We start from the raw sequence: 20,774 nt of genomic DNA, 5'->3' as shown, positions 1-20,774 counted from the left end.
GTTGAAATGAGTTTGGATTCACTTGAAAATCTGGTCAGGGCAGATGTTGCCTCCAGCTGTGTAGGTCTCTGTGTGAGTCAAGGGCAAGGAATGGAGGCAAAGGCCTCCCCAGGCGGCCGGCAGGGAGCTCTGGCCTTTCAGCAGCCTGATGTTTCATCTTATCAGGGATCTGGGGCTTCACTGGGGCCTCAGGCACCCCTGAGGTTCCTATCGCGGCAGGAAAGCACGTTCAGTTCTCTGCTCTTCCGCTGCAGCACCAGAGAGCATGTGAACGTGAGAAGTGCCGTTGCAGAGGGCGCTTTTCCTGGCCTTCTCACAGATTTGGCGGGGGGGATTGACTAGAGAGGGAAGGCAGGGGGGGAGGATCGTACTCCGGAACAAATGGAAGACCCACATTTATTCATTTAGCAAACATTTGTCGTGCATCCACCTGGGGCCAGGCTCTGTGCTAGGCCCTGGTGGGAACAGCAAGATGCAATGGCTGCCCACGAAAGGCTCAGCGTGGGCTGGCAGAGTCAACGTGTAAACAGGCGAAAATCATTCCCAGTGGGAAAAGCAGTGACAGCAAGTTCTGGGGTCAGGAGCCAATGCTGCCCCCAGAGAGGCTCCTCTGCACCGGCAGAGGGAGTGGACCAAGAGGGGCCAGCTTGCACTTGACACCACGTGTTCTTCCCTCTGAGTCAGTCTAGGACGGAGGACCCCAGAAAGGCAGGGGAAATCCTTCAGCTCACCTCCACCCTTTGCACCTGACTCCTGGACACAGTGGCCGCCCAGAAGAGAAAAACAGAGGTAATCCTGAGACAATGATCTTCGCCTATCAGGGCCACCGTGCCACCTGTCCTTGATCAACCCTTCTGTTTCTGTAATGCACAGAGGCTGCAGTTCCCAGCATGCAGTCAGGCCAAGAGCAGAGCAGGAAGGCTCTGCTTGTCACCGCCGTGGAAAGCATCCTGGGGACACATGTGCTGGGACAGGAGTCTCCTTTCTACACTAGCCCTTTATGTTCTTTTGTACAGACTTGAGTGAGCATCACAATGCCCCGGAGGGCTTGTCGAGTCCAGGGTGTGGGGACCCACCACCGGAGTCTCTGAGGCAGTAGGTCTGGCTGGGGCTGGAGAAATTGCATTTCTAACCAGTTTCTAGGTACTGCTGGTCCAGGGAACACACTTTGAGGATCAGTAGGCTAAACTAGTCAAGGATGAACAACCGTCTCCCTACCTTGAGAGAATCACACTACCTGAGCAGGAGGCCGTCTGTACCCAACCAAGCGGCACCGGAGGGAATGCCTGCAGGGACAGCAACTCGAGCTAATGGATCTTGCATCTGGATTGCTCGTTACAGAAGCAACAGCAGCGATAGCATTAGGTTAATTAAAACTTAGCAGAGCCTGAGGAAAATAGACACGGAGGAGGAGCATACCTCTGAAAATTGACTCCGGTGAAAATGGTAGGAGAGGTCTGTTTGGTGTTCTTTCATATTTTAATCTTTAAAGGTAATGCAAGAGATTTTGGATTTTTTTTTTTAAAGCAGCAACAATAGCAGTCTGGGGCACAAAGGGAATGAACTTAAATAACCTGAATATCCAATGAACCAAAAGGAAACCACAGAATTAAAATCTTCAGTAGAGACAGTAAGGAGAAGAATTAACCATGCAGAGAAAAATTAGGGATGTGAAATACAAAACAAAGAGGTGAAAATTATTAGAGGAAAGGTGAAAAATACAGAAACAAAGAATAGAGAGCTAATTAAGAATAATTTGTTTTCCAAAGGAAGGAACTAGATAGAACAAGAGAAAAGCAATAATCAAAATGGTCTCCCAGAAGCAGGCAGGAGGCAGAAAATGCCCCCGGTGTGAAAATTAAAAGCCCTCGGCCACCTCTGGCCAAGGTTGATGCAAACACATGAACCTGAATGTAGCGGGGAAGACTTTTTTTTTTTAATTTCAAGGATAAGGAAATATTCCAACTAGTACTGAGGAAGAAATGAATGATCTTCAGAGAGAAAACTTGAGTCACCATCAACCTCTTTTCTCCTCCCCTGCATTAAACAACAGAAGCAACTGGGGAAGTTTCAACACAGCTTTGAGGGGGAAATTTGTGTGATTCTAGAATTTTATGACAAACTAAGTTGTCTGTAATGAGAGAAGGAAAAAAAAAGGTATTGTCAGAATTATAAGAACTCAGAAAATGTAATGTTCACAAGTGCTTCATTATCTTCTAGTTTTAAAAGTTCTCTAGCAGATACTTGGGTGACAGTGAGACGTTCAGAGTCAGGACAGTCATAGAAAAATGGAAGCGAACATTGAAGTCAATTAGATATAATGAAGGAGCAGCAGCTGTTAGAAATTTTGTTACAAAATTGTGTAGCAGCCAAATACTCTTCTAGAAAAAGATGCAAATGGTAGAAAATGTGTCATAATAAATCTCAAATTAAACTTAGAGTGACTGAAAAGTGTTGGGTAAGAGGTCAGGAAATAAAAAGTAAATGAATCTTCTTATCACATACAAGGAAAGATGGGAGAATGAAATTTAGTTTTTTGAATCTGACAGTTTAAGAACTGGTGTCTTAAATAATGCATTTGATAAATGGAAAAACATCTGCCAGTATAATAAAAACTAGGACACCTGTAGGTTCTTTGTACAAAAGACAAAAGGAAAATTAAACCATAAGGACCAGAAAGCAGGAGATAAAATAACAAAAGCACAGCCAAACATGTTTCTAATAATATATGAAAATGGAATTATGTTCCACCGTTGGAAGGCAAAAAAATTTCAAATCAGATTTCTTTTTAAAATCCAACTCTGTCTTCCTTGTGAGAAACACACCTTTAAAATATAACAGAAAAAGTTTAAAAATCAAGCCAGGTGTCATGGCACGTGCCTATAGTCCCAGCTACTCGGGAGGCTGAGGCAGGAGGATCGCTTGAGCCCAGGAGTTTGAGGTTGCAGTGAGCTAGGCTGACGCCACTGCACTCCAGCCCATGCAACAGAGAGAGACCCTGTCTAAAAAAAAAAAAAAGAAAAGAAAAGTTTAAAAACCAAGAGACAAAAATGTAGCAGAATTCCACTTAAATATTTTTTAATGACTGATGGTGTGTTTGGAAAAGAGGCACACTCTGCACATTCTGTAATGGAGGCCACCACCTGTTCATCTTCATGTCCTCTGAATGCCTTCCTTGGGGGTTTTCATACTCCACAGGCGCTACCCAGGTGGTATCCTCCTTTCTGGTGACTTTTCTCATAATGTGTATGAAATGAATTCCAAATCTACATCATTAGCCCATATCGATACATCCTACTGCCTCCTGGGCTGTTCTATTGGGCTGTCCCTCAGGGACCTCCAATAAACACATCCAAAATTTAACTTGTCGCCTTTCTTTCTAAGTCCGTTCCTTCTGTGTTCCCATTGATAAAGTCTGGGTGTCATCGCGGATGGCCCTGTCTCCTTCATACACCACACACAAGGAGCCAGAAAGTCTTATCAACCTCTCTCCTATGTGGCTCTTAGATCCTGTCTGCCCCCGTGGTCCACTTGGTCTCGAAACCTGTTACACTGATAGCCTCCTATTTGGTGGTCCTGCCCCTTATACCAGCAAAGGGCAATTTTTCTCAAGTTCAAACTTGATAAGTAATTTCTCTGATGAAGAATTTTGAGGTGATAAAGATAAAACCCAAAAGATAAAACCAAGCTCCATTGCTTAAAAACAAAACAAAAACATATTACTACCATATGATTAATCGATTCTACATATTTACCCAAAAGAGTTAAAAGCAGTGACAGGAACAGATATTTGCACAATCACATTCATAGCAGCATTATTCACAACAGCCACAATGTATTGGCAGAAGCAGCACAAGCATCCACTGATGGATGGATGGATAAACAAATTGTGGTATATCCATACAATGGAGTACTGCTCAGCCTTAAAAAGGAAGGAGATTGTGACACATACCACAACATGCACGAACCTTGAAGACATTATGCTAAGTGAAATAAGACAGCCACAAAAGGACCGATACTATATGGTTCCACTTACATAAAGTATATAGAGAAGTCAAATTTATAGTGACAGAAAGTAGAATGGTGGTTGCTCCTGGCTGTGGTCGGGGAGGAACGGAAAGAGAGTGTTTCGTGAGAAGAGTCTCAGTCTGGGAAGTTGAAAGACGTTCTGGGGCTGGATGGTGGTGACAGTTGCACAACAATATGAATGTACTTAATGCCATAGGACTGTGTACTTAAAAATGGATAAAAATAGTAAATTTTATGTTCTGTGTATTTTACCACAATAAAAAATAAATAAAAACAAGTCAGGCGTGGTGGCACACTCTTGTAGTCTCAGCTACCCAGGAGGCCAAGGCAGGAGGATCACTTGAGGCCAGGAGTTTGAGACCAGCCTGGGTAACATAGTGAGACTCCATCTCTGCAGATAAAAGTAAAAATAAAAATATAAAAACAAATAAAAAAGCAGCCAAGCTCTTCAGTATGGCATGCAAGGCCTTTATTGATTGGCACCCACCCCATAGCACTCACTGTATTCCTTCCCACCTTCTGCTGACTACTACAAGTTTCAGAGGAACCCAACAAATTGCCACTCAACGTACCTGCCATGCTTTTGCACCTCTAGGCCTTGGTATGGCTGTTCCCCTGGCCCACAAGCCCCTCTTCCCTCCTCGTGCTCCTCCCACCCTTCCCTGACTCACCTGGCAAACTCAGTCTTTTTCTCCTTTAGGTCTTTAATCACTTGCATGTTCTCCAGGCAGCCTTCTGTGTCCTGCTCCCCTCCCCAGGTGGTGCCAAGCCGTCCTGGGCTTCCCCTGCCCCAGCATGCACCGACTGAAATAAAATTGCTCATTGGCTTGTCCTTTGAGAGCAAGATCTATGACTTGCTCACCTTTGTACACGTCACAGTGTCTAGCACAGAGTCACCCCCAGTAACTATTTGTTGAATTGGTATATAAATCTTTTTACACCAAAGAATAGCCTCATTTACAAAATATTAGGGGGACTGTAAGAACAATTTCTGGAGATACAATTCTCTTCACAGACTTTAATATGCCGCTTATGGTTTCCAACAAATCAAGTCATCCAAAAAAATAAGGTTATAGAAAAAAGAAGATTATGAGGTTACATAATATAATTAATAAAGATAAATATATTTATATAATTGACCTTACAGAGATTCTACTATAGTGGAAAATTCCTTAGGTTTCTAAAAATAACAGATATATGGGCCACATTTTCTATGATCCACTAAAAATAGAAAAAAAAAAGATAAAAATCATAACCTACAAAAGAGAAATGAAATCATAAATGAGAAAAATAACTATTGAGAGGAATTTGAAATGGTGGAACTACTGTGGATAGTTACATACTGATGATGATGAATATCTTGTGGCTGGTTTTCCAAAAAAATACAGAATTCCAAAATTGACTCAAGAAAACTCGATAAGCTAAATAGACTGATAACCATGGGAGAAATATTTGTTGGCATTGTGTCTACATGGTTTTCTGGTGATTTCTTTCAAACTTTTAGGAGACTGATATTCCACCAATATAGAAAACACATGGAATGCTGCCTAACTTTGTTTACATATTAGCATCCTAACACTAAATCATGACCCATAAAAGAAAATATTTAAAAATAAAATAAAATGTAATCCATATAGCCAAAATTATAGATTTCTAGAATCTACATCCTTCCTTCTCTTCTCATATCCCCTGGCCAATCTTTTTGCCTGATTTCTGAGTTACAGCAAGCTCTCAACTGGCCAGAGTATTTCCACGCACCACAATCTTCAACTATTCTTCCGGGAAACAGTTACTCATTTTCTCAGAATCTCATTGATTTTGTCACTCTTCATCTGTAATTATGGCAGGGGGTCCCAATATTTTCATCTGTGCATTTTGCCAGCCTTCCCCCTGCAGCCAGGCTAACACCACCATGCTCCCTTATCCAGTGTAAGGGTGACTGTCCCATGGGTTGTACCTGAATGTGTATCAAAAGTCACTTCTATGGTCATTAAACTTTCATGCAGAAAACAAGTCCACATTACACCTCCCATTCAGTTGCTTATACTCATATAAATGGCTTTAAACTGGGATCATTTAGATGTTCCAGCAAGATTCAGCAACCCCGTTTAATTTGTTAGAACAAGATGCCTACTTAAAGCAAGGTAGGAATGGTTTAATAAAGAGAGCAAGGGGAAAAAATGTCTAAAACTTTCTTTCATCATGATCCAGACTCACTTAAAACATTGATTTCATCCTTGGCTAAGTTATACTGCAGAAACCCCAAAGTCTTAGTGGCTAATAACAAGGGTTTGTTTCTTACTCAAATCACATGTTCTTCATGGGTTGGCTGAGGGCTGCTCACGTTGAATTCATTCCAGAACAAAGGAGCAGCCCCCTCTTTGGTATAACTGTTTTGAAAACAAAAAATGGCAAAATACACAGTGGCTTTGAAACATCTCCTTAGACTTTCATCATTTCATATATCACTTTCACTCTCATTTAATTGGCCAAAGCCTTATGTCAACAGGCAGGGAGATATAATCCTCTCACAGGGAGGAAAAACAAATACAGTTGACCCTTTAACAATGTTGGGGTTAGAGGTACAGTTGAAAATCTGCATATGACTTCTGACTCGCCCCAAATTTAACTACTAATAGCCTGCTGTTGACTAGAAGCCTTACCGAGAACAAAAACAGGTGATGAACACATATTTTATATGTTATATGTATAATATACTGTATTCTTACAATAAAGTAAGCTAGAGAAAAGAAAATATCATTAAGAAAATCATAAAGAAGAGAAAATATGTTTACTATTCATTAAGTGCAAGCGGATCATCATAAAGGTCTTCAACCTCATAATCTTCATGTTGAGTAGGCTGAGGAGGAGGAAGAGGAAGGATTTGTCTTGTTGTCTCAGGAGTGGCAGAGGCAGAAGAAATAAGTGGACCCACGCAGTTTAAACCCATGTTGTTCAAGGGTCAACTGTAATGGAAAACAATGCACCCTTTTACAGTCCACACTCTTCCTCATAAATATTCATTTCCCTCCCTTCAGCTACAAAATATACTCATCCCTTCCCCAAGGGAGACACCCCAAAAGTCCCATCCAGTTACAGCAAATCCAAGATTAGAATCTCATGTGCACCAAAACTGGGTGTGGCTCTTCTTGATCTGGAGACATAGGAACCAAAAAAGACAAATTACCCCCTTTCCCGCAACACAGATACTCAACATAACGGTGGGAGACCAGGGTCAGCCCAACCACCAAAACCATTCCCATCCGGATAGTGAAAAATGGGAGAAACGTAGCAGTCGGTGGCTCAGAGCAATTCTGAAATCTGTTGGACAGACCTTGGGGTGAGGAGTGTTCCCTGATTAGACCCTAGTTCTGCTTCCTGGAAATCGCTCTAGAGTTCATTGTTGTCCATGATTTCCAGCTTTACCCTTTGGAAGAGCTGTCCTTTCCACTCTTCCTGTCCTCATCGGACAAGGGCATTGGACAATATGCCCTCCTTGAGGCCTATCCTCAAGGGTGGCCTATCCTCATAATTGCTGGTGCCTGTAGGATGGTTTTAAGTTTTGAACAGTTATAGTGTCTTTTAATCCAAGGCTGTTGGCTCTTGGCCAGTACAGCTCTCTCAAGAACTTAGTCATATTTTTATCTGACTCCAGTCAATTTATGCTAATAGCTACATCCACAATTACTTTTGAGACATACCTCTCTCTAAACTTAATAACAGGCTTCCAGGGAGAGTCACTTAACATATTCAGAGGTTTTAACAAGGGGCACCGATTTGTTTTAATAGGCCTATATTATTATTTAAAGCATTTTTCTTAATTTTGTCTCTTACTAGTCAGAAATGAGAACCAGTTGCTTCTTTCAATGCCGCAAGACCAGGAATTTTTGGATCGTTTTTATTATGAATTTGCAAACCAACCAATTCTTTCCTGAGCTCATCTCTTTCTCATAGTACCCTGTTGGATGCAACTAATTACCACCAGAGCATGCTGTTCCCCAAACTTTTTTTTACCTAAAGCCAGAGACTGGTTGAATATATATCTGTCCTCCAAGTTAATCGCAGGCAATAGTTTTACCAAATGTTTTGCTGTTGTATAACATGGATTGCTACCTTTCCAGCCTCCAGTCACAGTTTTCTCATTCTCCATGTCCTGGCTCTGGAAACAATACATCATATTTTAGCATTTTTGTTACGGTAGCCTTTCAATTCTATGTACCAATTTCTTTTTTTTTAATTGATGTATAATTGATGTGCCTAGTTTCAGGGTACACATGATCATTTAATATCTATGTACTCATTTCTGTCTTTTTGACTTAGACAGCAATGGTCTAGGTTATGCTGTGGTAGAAATAAGCCTAAAATCTTCATGGTTATTAACAACACGGGGTATTTATTCCTCATATGACTTGTCCTTTTAGGACAACTATAGGTGTTCTCCATCCTGTTCTCATTCTGGGACCCAGACAGAAGGAGCAGCCCCTATCTGGGGCATGCTATGGTCATAGTAGAGGGAAAAGAACAAACGATAGTACTACACAGTGATCCTAAAGCTTTTAACTGAATGTGGCATATGTGACTTCTACTCATATTTCATTAGCCAAGAAAGTGACTTGACCAAACCTAACATAAATGGAGCAGGAAATGTCATTTGAAAGACCATCAGGATGACGTAAGAGTAGAAAGGAGAGCTTTATTGGCGTTATTAGTTTGCAGACTGGGAAGAGATAGTCTCCGGCGTGGACCAAAGGTGTTCTCGCCTCAACGGGGGAAAGGTCAGGTTTGGTTTTATACCTCACACGGTCTGCATTACACAATAGAGTCATACATATTCAGCAGGTTTGGGGGGAAAGCTATACATATTTATGAGGGGAGTCAAGCACATGCACAACGAGTAAACATATATGTAACATACATCCTGTGTTCACTTTGGGGTAGGGTTTTAGCATTAAAGTGAGGTGGAATTTGGCTCTTTCCACCAAAAGGTGAACTATGGGACACAAAGACAGTTTGTACACAGCCTCTATCGGCTGGCTGGAACTGGCTTAAAGTCTGTACTTGCTTATCGGGAAAGAAGTGTTTGGGCCAGTCCTCTGTCCATTCAGAGTTATAGTGGTCTGGATTGTAAATCAGCGTTGGGAGGAGTCTAACAATTTTCTCCCTCATAACTGTCTTGTCAGGGAGCCTAGCAAGGGTGTAGTTTTTCTTATAGCCTTAGGAATTTAGGAAGTAGCCATGCCAGCCAGGCCTGGGACCCTGGACCCTTAGGTAACTTTTGTATCTTTAACCTTAGGGTCTACCTTAGTTGATAAAATGGTATCACAGAAAGTACATCCTCTCCCCGGGAGGGACAGGACACAATCAGGAATTCTCCACCTTCCCTTCATCAGCTCTTCTTCATAAACATGGCTTTGAATTTGTGTTTTATCTTGTTAGAACAAGATACATACTCAAAGCAAGATGGAAATTGCTGGTTTCTTGGTAGATTATCAAATTTTTAGAAGCATATGCGTTGTGCAAAGGGTGACACCACACTAAAGGACATGAGATGTGGAGGGTTAACAGCAGATGGCTGGGTGAGTAGGAAACCAAACTAGCAGGTGGCATTTTTTCCTCCAAGAGTCTAAATTGAGGGGGATATGTTCCACTCACTGTATTCCCAATATTCCCTGCGAGTTCACAAGTATGCTTGGAGCGGAACAGGATGGAAAACTGCTCATCTGATATCCTGAAAAGCTGAGACAAGTTTCCGCAGAGGAGCTGTCGGGCTTGCCAGTCATGCCCAAGCCGACTTCGCGTCCCCACCTGCCCACGACCATCTCACTGCTCTTTCTCTTCACAGTTTGACATGCAGAGGATAACTCTGGAAGAGCTGAAGCACATTCTCTATCACGCCTTCCGGGACCACCTCACGATGAAGGACATTGAGAACATCATCATCAATGAGGAAGAAAGCCTGAATGAGACCTCGGGGAACTGCCAGACAGAGTTTGAAGGAGGTAGGTGTCCCTGCTCCACCCTCTGCCTAGGCTAGGATAGGCCAATGCGCTGGATTTCCCATATGAAAAACATATTTACACTCTTCCGAGGAGAAATGGCCTTGTGCTGAAGCCAAAAATCCAGGCCTGAGGTTAAAAGATCCTTTTTGCAAAGATGCAATAGGTTCTTTTTGTTGTGTTTTTTCCCCTAAACTCTGCAGTTTTGCAGGACCTCCATGGACCCTGTCCCTCCTCTAGTGACTCTCTGAGGTCTGTGGTTGGATGTGTGGTTTTATGGTGTTTGCCTTTCCTTGGTGGGGGCTGCATAGGGTGGAAAGAGCTTGTTTTGGCTGTTGGCAAACACACATCAAGGTCATTGGCTAATTGTGTGACCTTGGGCAAGGGGTGTACCTTCTCTGTGTTTCCTCATCTGTGAACATCAGGACAATAACACCTACTGCACAGAATCCTTAGAATGGATGACCGACCTCTGTGCTCCCAAATGCACTGGCCAGGGACAGTTCTTCCGTGGACTCAACCAGGTGGTTGCGGAAGAAATAAGGTTCTCCTGAGGCCAAAAAAGAGATCCATCGAATGCCATTTTTCTTGGGCTCACAGAAGAAAACTTAAGGGGGAAAGAGCCTACCTTATCTCCTAATCAGTAGAGAGTTCCCAGGAAGCTAAATAATTTAATCCCTTTTTCCAACTTTTGAAAATCAGAGCTGCTTTCACAGCTTTGATGTACAGAAGATTTTTCTTAAATTACATTAAAACATCATAGCAGGCTATCAGCAACATTTTTGTTCAATGCTGACATTTCTTAAGGAGGTCAAACTGTTTTTTTCTTTCCTTTTTTCTGAACATTTAAACAAGTCAGTATACATAGTTGGTAAGATTGTCACATAGACACCAGGACAACATTTAGTGGCCTGGTCTCAGAGCTGCCGCCTCGGAGCCGGGAGCAGTGTGGCAGGGAGACTGCTCAGTGCTGAGCTGGTCCCAGGTGTCAGGACTGTTCATTCAGACCCAGGCTCCCGTCGGCCTAGTCTGAGACGAACTGTGCAACTGGGTGCTAGGATTACAGGCCATGACAAGAGGAACACAGGAGATGGCTTATACTCAAGGTTACAAACAAGGGGGAGTAGTGACTACTGGGGCAAAGCAGAGAACAGTGGCCCCTTCTAAAGCCATCCACATTTAAACTGTTCAAAAATTCTGTGTGCGTCAAACAAAACCCAGTTGTTGTCCAGAAGCTGCCTTGGTCTCCCTGCTGTGACAACAGGACTGTATTTGGAGTTGGAGCCACACCGATTATACAAGGACACCAATGCCATTTCCCGCAGGCCACACAGGGAGCTTGGGAGGGTGAGCAGGGGTGCGGAGGGCAGGGGTTGGACTGAAACTTGGGAAAACAGCAGGCCTGGCCTCCCAGTCCCCTCGCACTCCCGCTGACGGACTGTGTGTTCACACAATCACAACACGTGGGGCTCCGGCCCTGACTGTCTGTGAGCGCTCTTGAGATGGGCGTGAAAGGGTATTTCCGTGCATCTTCTCGTTGTCCACAAGAGCCTTTGTTCGTGGATCAGTGTTTTATTCAGAGAAATGTCACATGTCTTAGTAATTTGGGAAAGGTCAGACTACACTGGAAAATAATCTAAATTCTAAGCAATGCCTTTTTATTTCTCAGAAGCTTATTTATTAATAAAATAAATGCCTGGCAAAGGGGCTTCCAAATAGAAGTCTTGCTGGGTCTGCTGCAATGATTAGTACGTACGACATTGCCAATTGCTGCCTTTGGGGGGTAATTAATAAGTTCTAGGCACTGTACTGAGTGACTTAAAATTCACTATCTTATTTAAGAAAAGAAACATCATTTTGTAATTAGCACATTGCTTTCTTGCATGACCTCTGTGACCTTGAGTACATATTCCCTTTTGCATATTTTCATGTCAAGAAATTTTTTTAAAATACTGTGTCTGGGCTGGTTGGCCCCAAATATAAGCTCATTGGCTGTGTTTAGATTTAAGAAATTTCCAATCTTGGGTGTGATGGAAGTCACAGGTGCATATATTTAATGCCCACAGCCCTCTCCACGTTCAGGAAAGGGCCTCCCTGATTGTATTTTGGGCAAAGGTGTCTAGGAAGGGATGAATACACAGGCCCTGAGTCCCCTGGCCTCGTGTCTTGGGACTGAAGGAGTCCATCCCAGACCCTGGGCCGACCTTGGCTGCCTCACTTCCATCTTCCTCCCACGTCCACTGCCCACAGACAGAGACCTGTTGGCATTTTGAACCCCTTCCTTCTTCTATCAAGGCCTGATTGCACAGTTGCGTCACTTCTGCCTCCTAAATCTCCTCCTCCTCTGAGCCTCGAGCCCTTTGGGGACTCCACTTCTCCTCCAAACTGTCACCTCTTCCCTGTCCTCCTGCCCGTAGCCCAGGCTGCACACCTTGTGCAGCCACCTCCGCTGCGGCCTCACCAACATCTCAGAATCCCCCTCGCTCCCTGTCCACTTCCTCCATCCAAGTCTTGGCGAATCTGGCATCCAACTGTGAAGGGACAAGGTGGTTTCCTTTATTTCTTTCACATGATGGAACTGTTCCAATCGAAGCTTCCTCGTGACCCCAAACTGACCGATGAGAAGGAAGAGAGCAAGTGGGGCCTTTCCCCTGGCCCCGGAGCCCCATTCAGGCCTCCACTCTTGCTTATTCCCCCACCTACCCCTAGAAGCTCTTCCCTCCCGCCCTCATCAGAGAAGGCAGGTGACAACGCCAAGCAGCTCCCCATAAGCTGGGTTCTCCAGCCTTAGCTGAGTGACCGTGGGGTTGGAGTCCCGCCCCATTTGGTCTGAGAGGCAGCATTCATCACAAAGAAGGAAACCCAAGGTGCAGGAGGTCTTTGGCATCAGGAGGTGGAGGGCACGCCTGCCTCCGAGCCAGGAAGGAGCTGGGCAGAGAAGCAAACATCTCGTGGCGGAGTTGGAAGTTAAAGACGCCCACATCAGATGGCTGGGAGCTCGGCAAAGTTGGGAGTCAGGATTGCAATTCTGGAGCGTGCAAAAGGTTCGAAATGCTGCCGTGGGTGGCACATGTGACATGGAGTCAATTAGAAATTAACGAGAGGACTCGCGGATGCTGTCAGCAGCATTTTACAGTGATGATTCTATTTTTCATTTTTCTAAATCTTGGGTGTAAGAGTTTTTCTTTTAAGGGGTGTTCAGATTCCCTTCCTTAAGTCAGGGAATATCGATTATTCCTTCTACATGAACGGAAGAATAAAAAATAAAGGAAAAAAATAGTCCAGGATCTCAAAGGTTGTGGCACTCTTGACGGGAAAGGTTTTTGACTGGGCTCCTCCTTTTAGTTTTTATTTGGGTTTGATTTTGTTATCTTTACTTGCTTGATTTCTAGGTCAACACAAACAACAAACACACATACACACACACATACGCACAACACACCGAGCCCCTTCGACACGCCAGTCTGCCAGGATCGTCATGAGAGGCAGGACCCTGGAGTTGTAGATAAGCAGTGACTTTTCCATTTTCTCCCAAGACAAAGACAAGAAGAAACAGGAAGAAACTCCAAGCTAGACAGAAGGCAAGCTTTCCTGACTTCTTTAGGAAACCCTGAATCGGAGGCTCACATCAAGCATAGAACCCATTTTCCTAGAGCACTGAAGGAAGTGCCCTACAAAAGCCCTTATGGAGGAAGGGAAGAGACTGGAAGAACATAACTCAGGGGGTTGCACAGTGGACCCTTCCTTCCTTCACACCTGCCTTCCAGATGGGCCATCACCCAGATCGAGTCAGGTGCTGACCCTGTGCCACCCACTGTGCCGAGTGCTTTGCACACATGGGGTCATTTCACCCCACTGAATTCAGGACTCTCTGGCATTACCTACTAGTTAGAAGCCTAGACCTCCCCAGTCCAATGAGAATATTTGGTTAAAAGTAGGACTTTCATGCACTCCCAGCTCCTCGGATATTTCTGAATCCCTTTATTAAGATAAATTATGCTCGATGTATTTCTGTGTTAGTTGACAATCTTTGTGTCCTGATTATTTGGAAAAATAACCATTTATTTGCCATAAAATGTTAGACATTAGAGTATGTGTCCGCCCAGAGTACCCATCACCATCCATGCTAAATAAGAGAGTTTTAAGATGTTTTGCTTCAGTTCCACCACTTTTAATCACCAGACATTTTGTTTTTGGAGAGCGTCAGCTCAGTGACACTGAGAGACAAATTCGTGTTGTTTGGTTCCAGTTGCTGGCATATATGGGATGTCGTGGTCTTGTGGTTACAGCATCTGTCTGCCAGTCGCCGGGTCCTTATTAAGTGTTCTTATGACAAATTATACTACATATTAGCTTTGATGGTGCGTCCCTCCCATGTATTTACTGCTTACCCCATACTCATTCAGCCCAGGAAGAAAGGGGTGCAGGAAGATTGTCCGGAGTGCCTGCCAAGTGCTGGTCGTTTATCAACACATGGGAATGACCCCTCAGCGTGGCTCTGAGACATAAGTTCTGTGGCCCCCGTGGTACCGATGATGAAACTGAGGTTTGGCAAGGTGAAGTAATTTGTCCAAAGTCAGATGGTGCTTAAGAATTTTGAAGGTGGGTCTACCTGCCAAAGCCTATTCATTTGTCACCCTGGGTCATGTACCCGGCTTAGGCATTTCAGAGTCTTCATACAGAACGGCACCTCGTCATCCGTACTCATTTTCCATGTCGTTGCCACTGAAATCATATTATATTTGGAAGTTGAGTAGAAGTGCAGCAAGATCTGTGTGTGAGCCCTCTCAAGACACATCCCCCAAGTGTTGTCCCTAAATGGAATACCAGCTGTCAGATTTTTCTAGACATTCTGACAACACGCACGGGAGAGGGAAGGAAAGCAAAATCATCAACTGAGGAATAAATAGTTTCTGTGAAAGACACGGCAGAGATGCTCTGAATCACTGAGCGCTTCCGTGTGATGGACAAGAGAAACAAATGTCAAGGGAGGCAACCGACGCAGGCCAGGTAGCCCCGGAAAACTCACTGGGGCAGATGTGTGGGTTCGGTTCCCAGCTCTGTGCCAACTAGTTGTGTGGCCCTTGGCATGTTTCTTAACCTCTCTGAGCCTCATTTTTCTCATCTGTCCAATTCATAGACTGAACAAGGATGGTGATATTGAGATACAAAAACTTCTGGGCTCAGTGGAAGGTCAGAAAGACTTTTGCTTTTGTGGCCAAATCCAAGGTCCCCAGCTCAATGATCCCTGCTAGAGTCACAGCGTTCCTGTCAGGCTGTCAAATGCACACCTGGATAAGGAGACATGCCCCATCACCTGGCCGTGCACAATGAGTATCTCGTGTCCATCCAAATGAAAAGGGCACAATATGTCACCTATGCCATCTGCTCCCAGCTCGCCTGTGCTGTGACCTTCCCGAAATAAAACCTTTCTCCTTGGGTGGACGCAGGAAGTTAAGGTAGAGCTGAGGTCAGTTGCCGATGGTGAGACAGGAAAGAGTTTTCAAGGAGATTTGGGACTTCAGACGAAAAAAGAATTTTTCTTCTGTTCGGGAATCCTTCACAGCAAACCTGTAGGAAAGTTTTGTAAGGAGTGATGAGCTTCCGAGACACGAGATAGAGCCTGGAGAGCTGTCTTTAATCAATACACAGAGACACAGCTAGTTAAGTGCGCCAGCTCCGCACTCGGGACCCGTCTGGCTTAAAGCCCTGCCTACCATGTGTTCACTTGAGTAAGACACTTAAATAAATATCAAGTGCCTCGTTCACTTCATCCATGCAATGGGAACCATGATATGACCTACCTCATTCGGTTGTTACAAGAATCAAATGAGGTCATACATGACAATATTTAGTACTAAGCGTAACACATTAATAATTAAGCATGGAAAACAAGCACACAAAAAACAAAACTAGCCAGTCCCCAGCCCGTTATCTTCTTGTTATTTTTTTACGTGGAGACATTGCCGAGGACACACTGCTGCTGGAATGCCACATCTTCATGGGGCAGGGACCAGATATACAGGGTTGGAGACGTCCTCTTGACACAGCCATTCCTAAAGTCAAGTCACTGCCAACGTTGGAGCTATTAAGGATATTTGTCAAGGCTCTTTGGGTTGCAAGGAAGAGGAAGCCAATACAGACGCCCTTAAACTAAAAAGCACTGGCTCAGATAATAGGGGAGTCAAGTGGATGAACTTTGGGCGACCCAGGCTTAAAAGAGCTCGAGCAACCTCTTCTCTCTCCTGCCCTCCTGCCCTGTCCTTCTTTTCCTCCCTGTTGGCTTTGATCTTGGGCAGGCTCTCTCTTCATAAGGTGACAAGATTCTCTTTCTTAGGATTTATCTCTGTCTCAAGAAGGAGCTCCGATCAAACCTGCTTGGCTCCTGTGCCCACCCTGGACCAAATGGTACTTTTGGGTGAAGTCATGGACTAGGCTGGACTCCACTGGATGGAGTGGGGCAGATCCCCAAAACAAAAGGCAAATTCTGTCATCAGGACAAGGGGAGGGGCTGCTGGAAAAGCCAGAACAATGCCTGACCCTGTACGAGGTTCGTAGTAAGACCCTGAAAGCAAGACACAGCTGTCTGGCATCCAGCACACCTGAGATGAGGGATATGAGATTACGTGGTAGAGAATGGGCAGCTTCCATGCCCACAAGTCAAGGTGACCCCTTGTGCACTCGACAGAAGCATCATAGAACATACCAAGCTCACTCTTGTTCCCATAGAAGCCACATCCTCCATCTCTACTGTCACGTCTTATTTGGGGGGCTGGGCACTTCTGATATCATTGATATATAGAAAATTCTCTTAATTAGTTCCATTTTAGGCTACATCAATAGCCAATTCCACAGAATCATAAAATGTTAGATGTGGAAGGATCACAAAGCAATAACAGCACCCAGACCTGGGGGCTCTGGCTTAGCAGGAGAATCACCTGTGCTGGGAGGGGTACTGTTCTGTTTTTTAACATTCCTGAGCCCCCAAATCCTTGCCAGAAATATCACTTCTGTAGGTCTGCCATGGAGCAGCGAATCAGAATGGTTATGATTCTGATTTCTGTCATTTCGGAGCCAGTGCCCGGGAAGACATGCAGCCTAGTTTCCAAACATCGAGATAGAAGCCAGAGGGATGATGAACCCATTATTTCCAGGGTCGCCCAGCTGGTCCAGTGGCAAAGTCTGTGCAGACTACTGTCTCCACGAGAAAATCCAAGAGCCACTGTCTGTCATTTGCCGAGTGGAGCAGAGTGAATCACTGTTAAAATAAGAAGGGGAAAGAACCAGTCCGTCGCTAGAGCTTGCAAACCGAGGTCCCACTAACGAATCTGTTGTGCACAGAGCCTGTTAACCAGCTTTCAGGGAAACGGGAAACCCCACTTCTGTGTCCTCTGCAGCAGCCTCCCCAACCCACGTTTCATACCCAAATACTTTCTGGGCTTCTCCTGTGTTGAGTTCTGTGCTGGGAAGAACACTCAAGTCCTATGGGCAAACAAACATAGAAAAGATCGCTAGCAGCAGGGCATGTCCAACAAGATCCAACAAGGAGTCAGCTCCTCAAAAAGCTGAGCATAAAGTTACCATATGACCCCACAATTCAACTCTTAGGTTTGTACCCAAGAGAATTAAAAACATGTTCACACGTAAACTTGTACATGAATATTCATAGCATCATTATCTATAATAGCTAAAAAGTGGAAACAACCCAATGTCCATCAACTGATGCTTGGGTAAACAAAATGATATATCCGTACAGTGGAATATTATTCAAGCATAAAAGAAGAATGAAGTACTGATACGGGCTACATATAACATGCAGGGATCTTGAAAAATTATGCTACGTGAAAGAAGCCAGACTCAAAAGGCCACAAAAGAAAGGTCTAGAATAGGCAGATCCATGGAGACCAAAAGTAGGTTAGTGTTTGCCTGGGGCTGGGGACAGAGGGGAGTGAGGAGTGATTGCTAATGTGTATGGGGTTTCTTTTTGGGTGATGGAAATGTTCTGGAATTAGATGTGGTGATGGTTACACAACCTTGTGAATGTGCTCAACACCACTGAGTCAGAAGCTCTACAAGGGTGAATGTTATGGTGTGTGAACTATATCTCAATTAAAAATAAATAAATATTAAAAGTCAGACCATTACAAAGAATAAATAAAAGGAGGAGGCAAGCCCTTAGAGAGCAGCATGTTCAGAAGAAACCTCCTCATGGGAAAGTCAGGCTTGAGTTGGGCCCCCTCAAAAGAGAGGGAAGGTCAGAGGGAACAGTAAGGGGGCCTGCTTGGCTGGAACAGAGGTGGCCGAGGGAAGGGAGGCAGAAGATCTAGAGGAAGAGGAGGACGGAAAGTGAATAAGAGTGAGCTGTGGTCCCACATGCTGAGTGTAGGAGCTGAACAGGCTTCTCCCAGCAACCCGCAAAGGGGACCTTTGCAGGAAGGCTGTGGGGAGCGGGAATGCATACAAGTGCTGCTTTAGAAAGGTGAGTCTAGCTGCAGTTCAGAATGAATGAATGAATGAATGAGGGAAGGGACCAAAACAAAAGTTTTGGGAGCATCTGAGATATGCTCAGCCCTGTGGTACAGGCTGCAGAGAACTTCAGGAAAGAACAGCAGACGCTTCCTCCTGCCCTCAGGGGATGCGAGAACGAAATCTTGCATTTCTAGAGCAATTTATAGCTTTCACTTTGATGAGCTCATCGATCTTCCGGAAATAATTGTTGAGCAGAGCAGCTGCTTTTGCAGAGAGAGAAACTGAGGCTCAGAGAAGTTCATTCACTTGCTCAGGGGTCCTAAGTGGTGATTAGGAGAAGTCAGATCTTGGACTCGCAGTGTATCCCAGGCTGACCTATAGTTCTTGGGGAAACAAAGAATAAACACCAAAAATCAATAAATATGCAAAAATATAGTGGAATGCAAATACATGATAGCCAAAGACAGGCCTTAAATTACTATGAGGAAACACATGACTTAATGCTAGGTTATACTTCTGTCAACGACACCAAGGGTCTGAGTGCATTTTCTTTGGATCTTTCTATTGCTAGGCAGATCAAGATCTATTGTGGGCCTGGCACAGTGGCTCACACCTATAATCCCAACACTTTGGGAGGCCAAGGCAGGAGGATCACTTGAGGCCAGAAGTTTGAGACCAGCCTGGGCAACACAGTCAGACCCTGTCTCTACAAAAAAAATTTTTTAAATTAGCCAGGTATGGTGGCACTCACCTGTAGTCCCAAGTCCCAGGTATTTGAGAGGCTGAGGTAGGAGGATTGCTTGAGTTCAGGATTTCGAGGTTACAGCAGTGAGCTAAGATTGTGCCACTGCACTCCAGCCTGGGCAACAGAGCGAGACTCTATCTAAAAAAAAAAAAAAAAAAGGAAGAAGAATTCGTGCACAAGTTTTGAACCTGGTTATTACAGTATGCTTTGGGCTCAAATCCCCAAATGACCTTTGACTCCACTTCGCAGAGCTTCAGGCTCCTCACCTATCCAATGAAGACAACACACCCAGCACATGTGAGATCTGCCACTGTGCAATTTCTGCACACAAAACCAAAACACGTCATACAGTACCAGCCCCCTGAGGTGGTTGTTCAATAAGGAAACAGGAGTTTTTAAAAAGTTTACACAAGGGAGTTAGCATTTGTTAGGCACAAGCAATTTTCCAGTACCTTCCAATGCCCTTAATCCTCGCAATGAAGTAGATTTTACTAACCCCATTTTATAGATGAGGAAATCGAGGCCAACGGGAATTAACTTGCTCAAGTTCACACAGCTAATGTGAGGGGTAATCATGATTCAGGCTTTGGTCTGGCTCCAAACTCATTCCTTTTTACTTAGCCACACAATTTATGGGGATGTCAGAATTCCTTGTAAAACTATTGTCATCAAGGCACAGGGTCTGAATTACAGGCTCGAATGAAAGTCTGTTTCTGAGCCACCGTGACCAACTAATGAGCTAGAAGCTCCTCTCTGCTCACAGGACATGGGTCTAGATTCCCCAGGCGCTTCCTCCTTCCTTATCTCTCCCCTCCCACTGCTTTGAGGGATTTTTAGATCAAAGTCGCAGCTGCTTTCCTGGGGGATAATCCTGTTGCCTGTAACCTTGTTTTCTGAGTGACCTTCACAAAGAAGGGTTCCAGCAAAAACTTCCTCCCAGTCACACAGTTTTCCTAAAGTTTCTGGTCGGCCCTCGGGCCGGAATGGCACAGGACTGCTTTCAGAGGCATTTCTGTGCCGAGACACTTCCCAGAATAAACGAGCCCGAAAGTGTCAGGATTCGCCAATTCCACATCCTCGTCTTCTTTTCTGCTTCAGTCCTTGCCTTCTTAAACGCCACCTCCCTTTTCCTTCCTGAGACTTGGCATCTTTTGACATGTGCCTCCTCCTGGGAGGAAGCCCATCTCTGCACTCGGGGTATTTTCTTCCTCCAGGTAAGAATTTAGAGGATTCTAAGACCTGCACTCAATCAGCAAGTAGAGAACTAGGCCACGGATACTTTAAATCACCCAAGGGAAGCAGAAGTCCAGAGGATCTGGAAGGATTAAAGATAACAAAACAAGACCTGAGAGATGATGGCAGAAATACTCAACAAGCACCTTTCCGGGGGGCGGGGGGCCCTGTCTGTCTGTGAAGTGTGGCTTCCTGGAGAAACCTTCCTGCTCCCTGCGATTTTTAGAGATCATGTGACGAGCCCTGGGGCCCCTTCTCCCAGGGAAAGCTCTGTTTGCCTTTGGAAATATGGCCAGCTTCCT

General features: G+C 44.6%; 1 protein-coding gene across 3 annotated transcripts in view; it reads left to right on the top strand.

The window, feature by feature from the left end:
- Positions 1 to 20,774, top strand: part of CALN1 (calneuron 1) — a 476,732-nt gene that overhangs the window by 453,928 nt on the left and 2,030 nt on the right. For all 3 annotated transcript variants that reach the window (XM_012640272.1, XM_012640270.1, XM_012640271.1), the window contains exon 5: positions 9,872 to 10,028. In XM_012640272.1, the coding sequence (XP_012495726.1) occupies positions 9,872 to 10,028 (157 nt within the window). The remainder of the gene's footprint in view (positions 1 to 9,871; positions 10,029 to 20,774) is intronic.

This window comes from Propithecus coquereli, unplaced genomic scaffold (genome assembly GCF_000956105.1).
Source record: "Propithecus coquereli isolate 6110/MARCELLA unplaced genomic scaffold, Pcoq_1.0 Scaffold150, whole genome shotgun sequence".
NCBI lineage: Eukaryota > Metazoa > Chordata > Mammalia > Primates > Indriidae > Propithecus > Propithecus coquereli.
The sequence above is the reverse complement of the archived record's forward strand: the minus strand, read 5'-3'. Positions and strand labels throughout refer to the sequence as shown.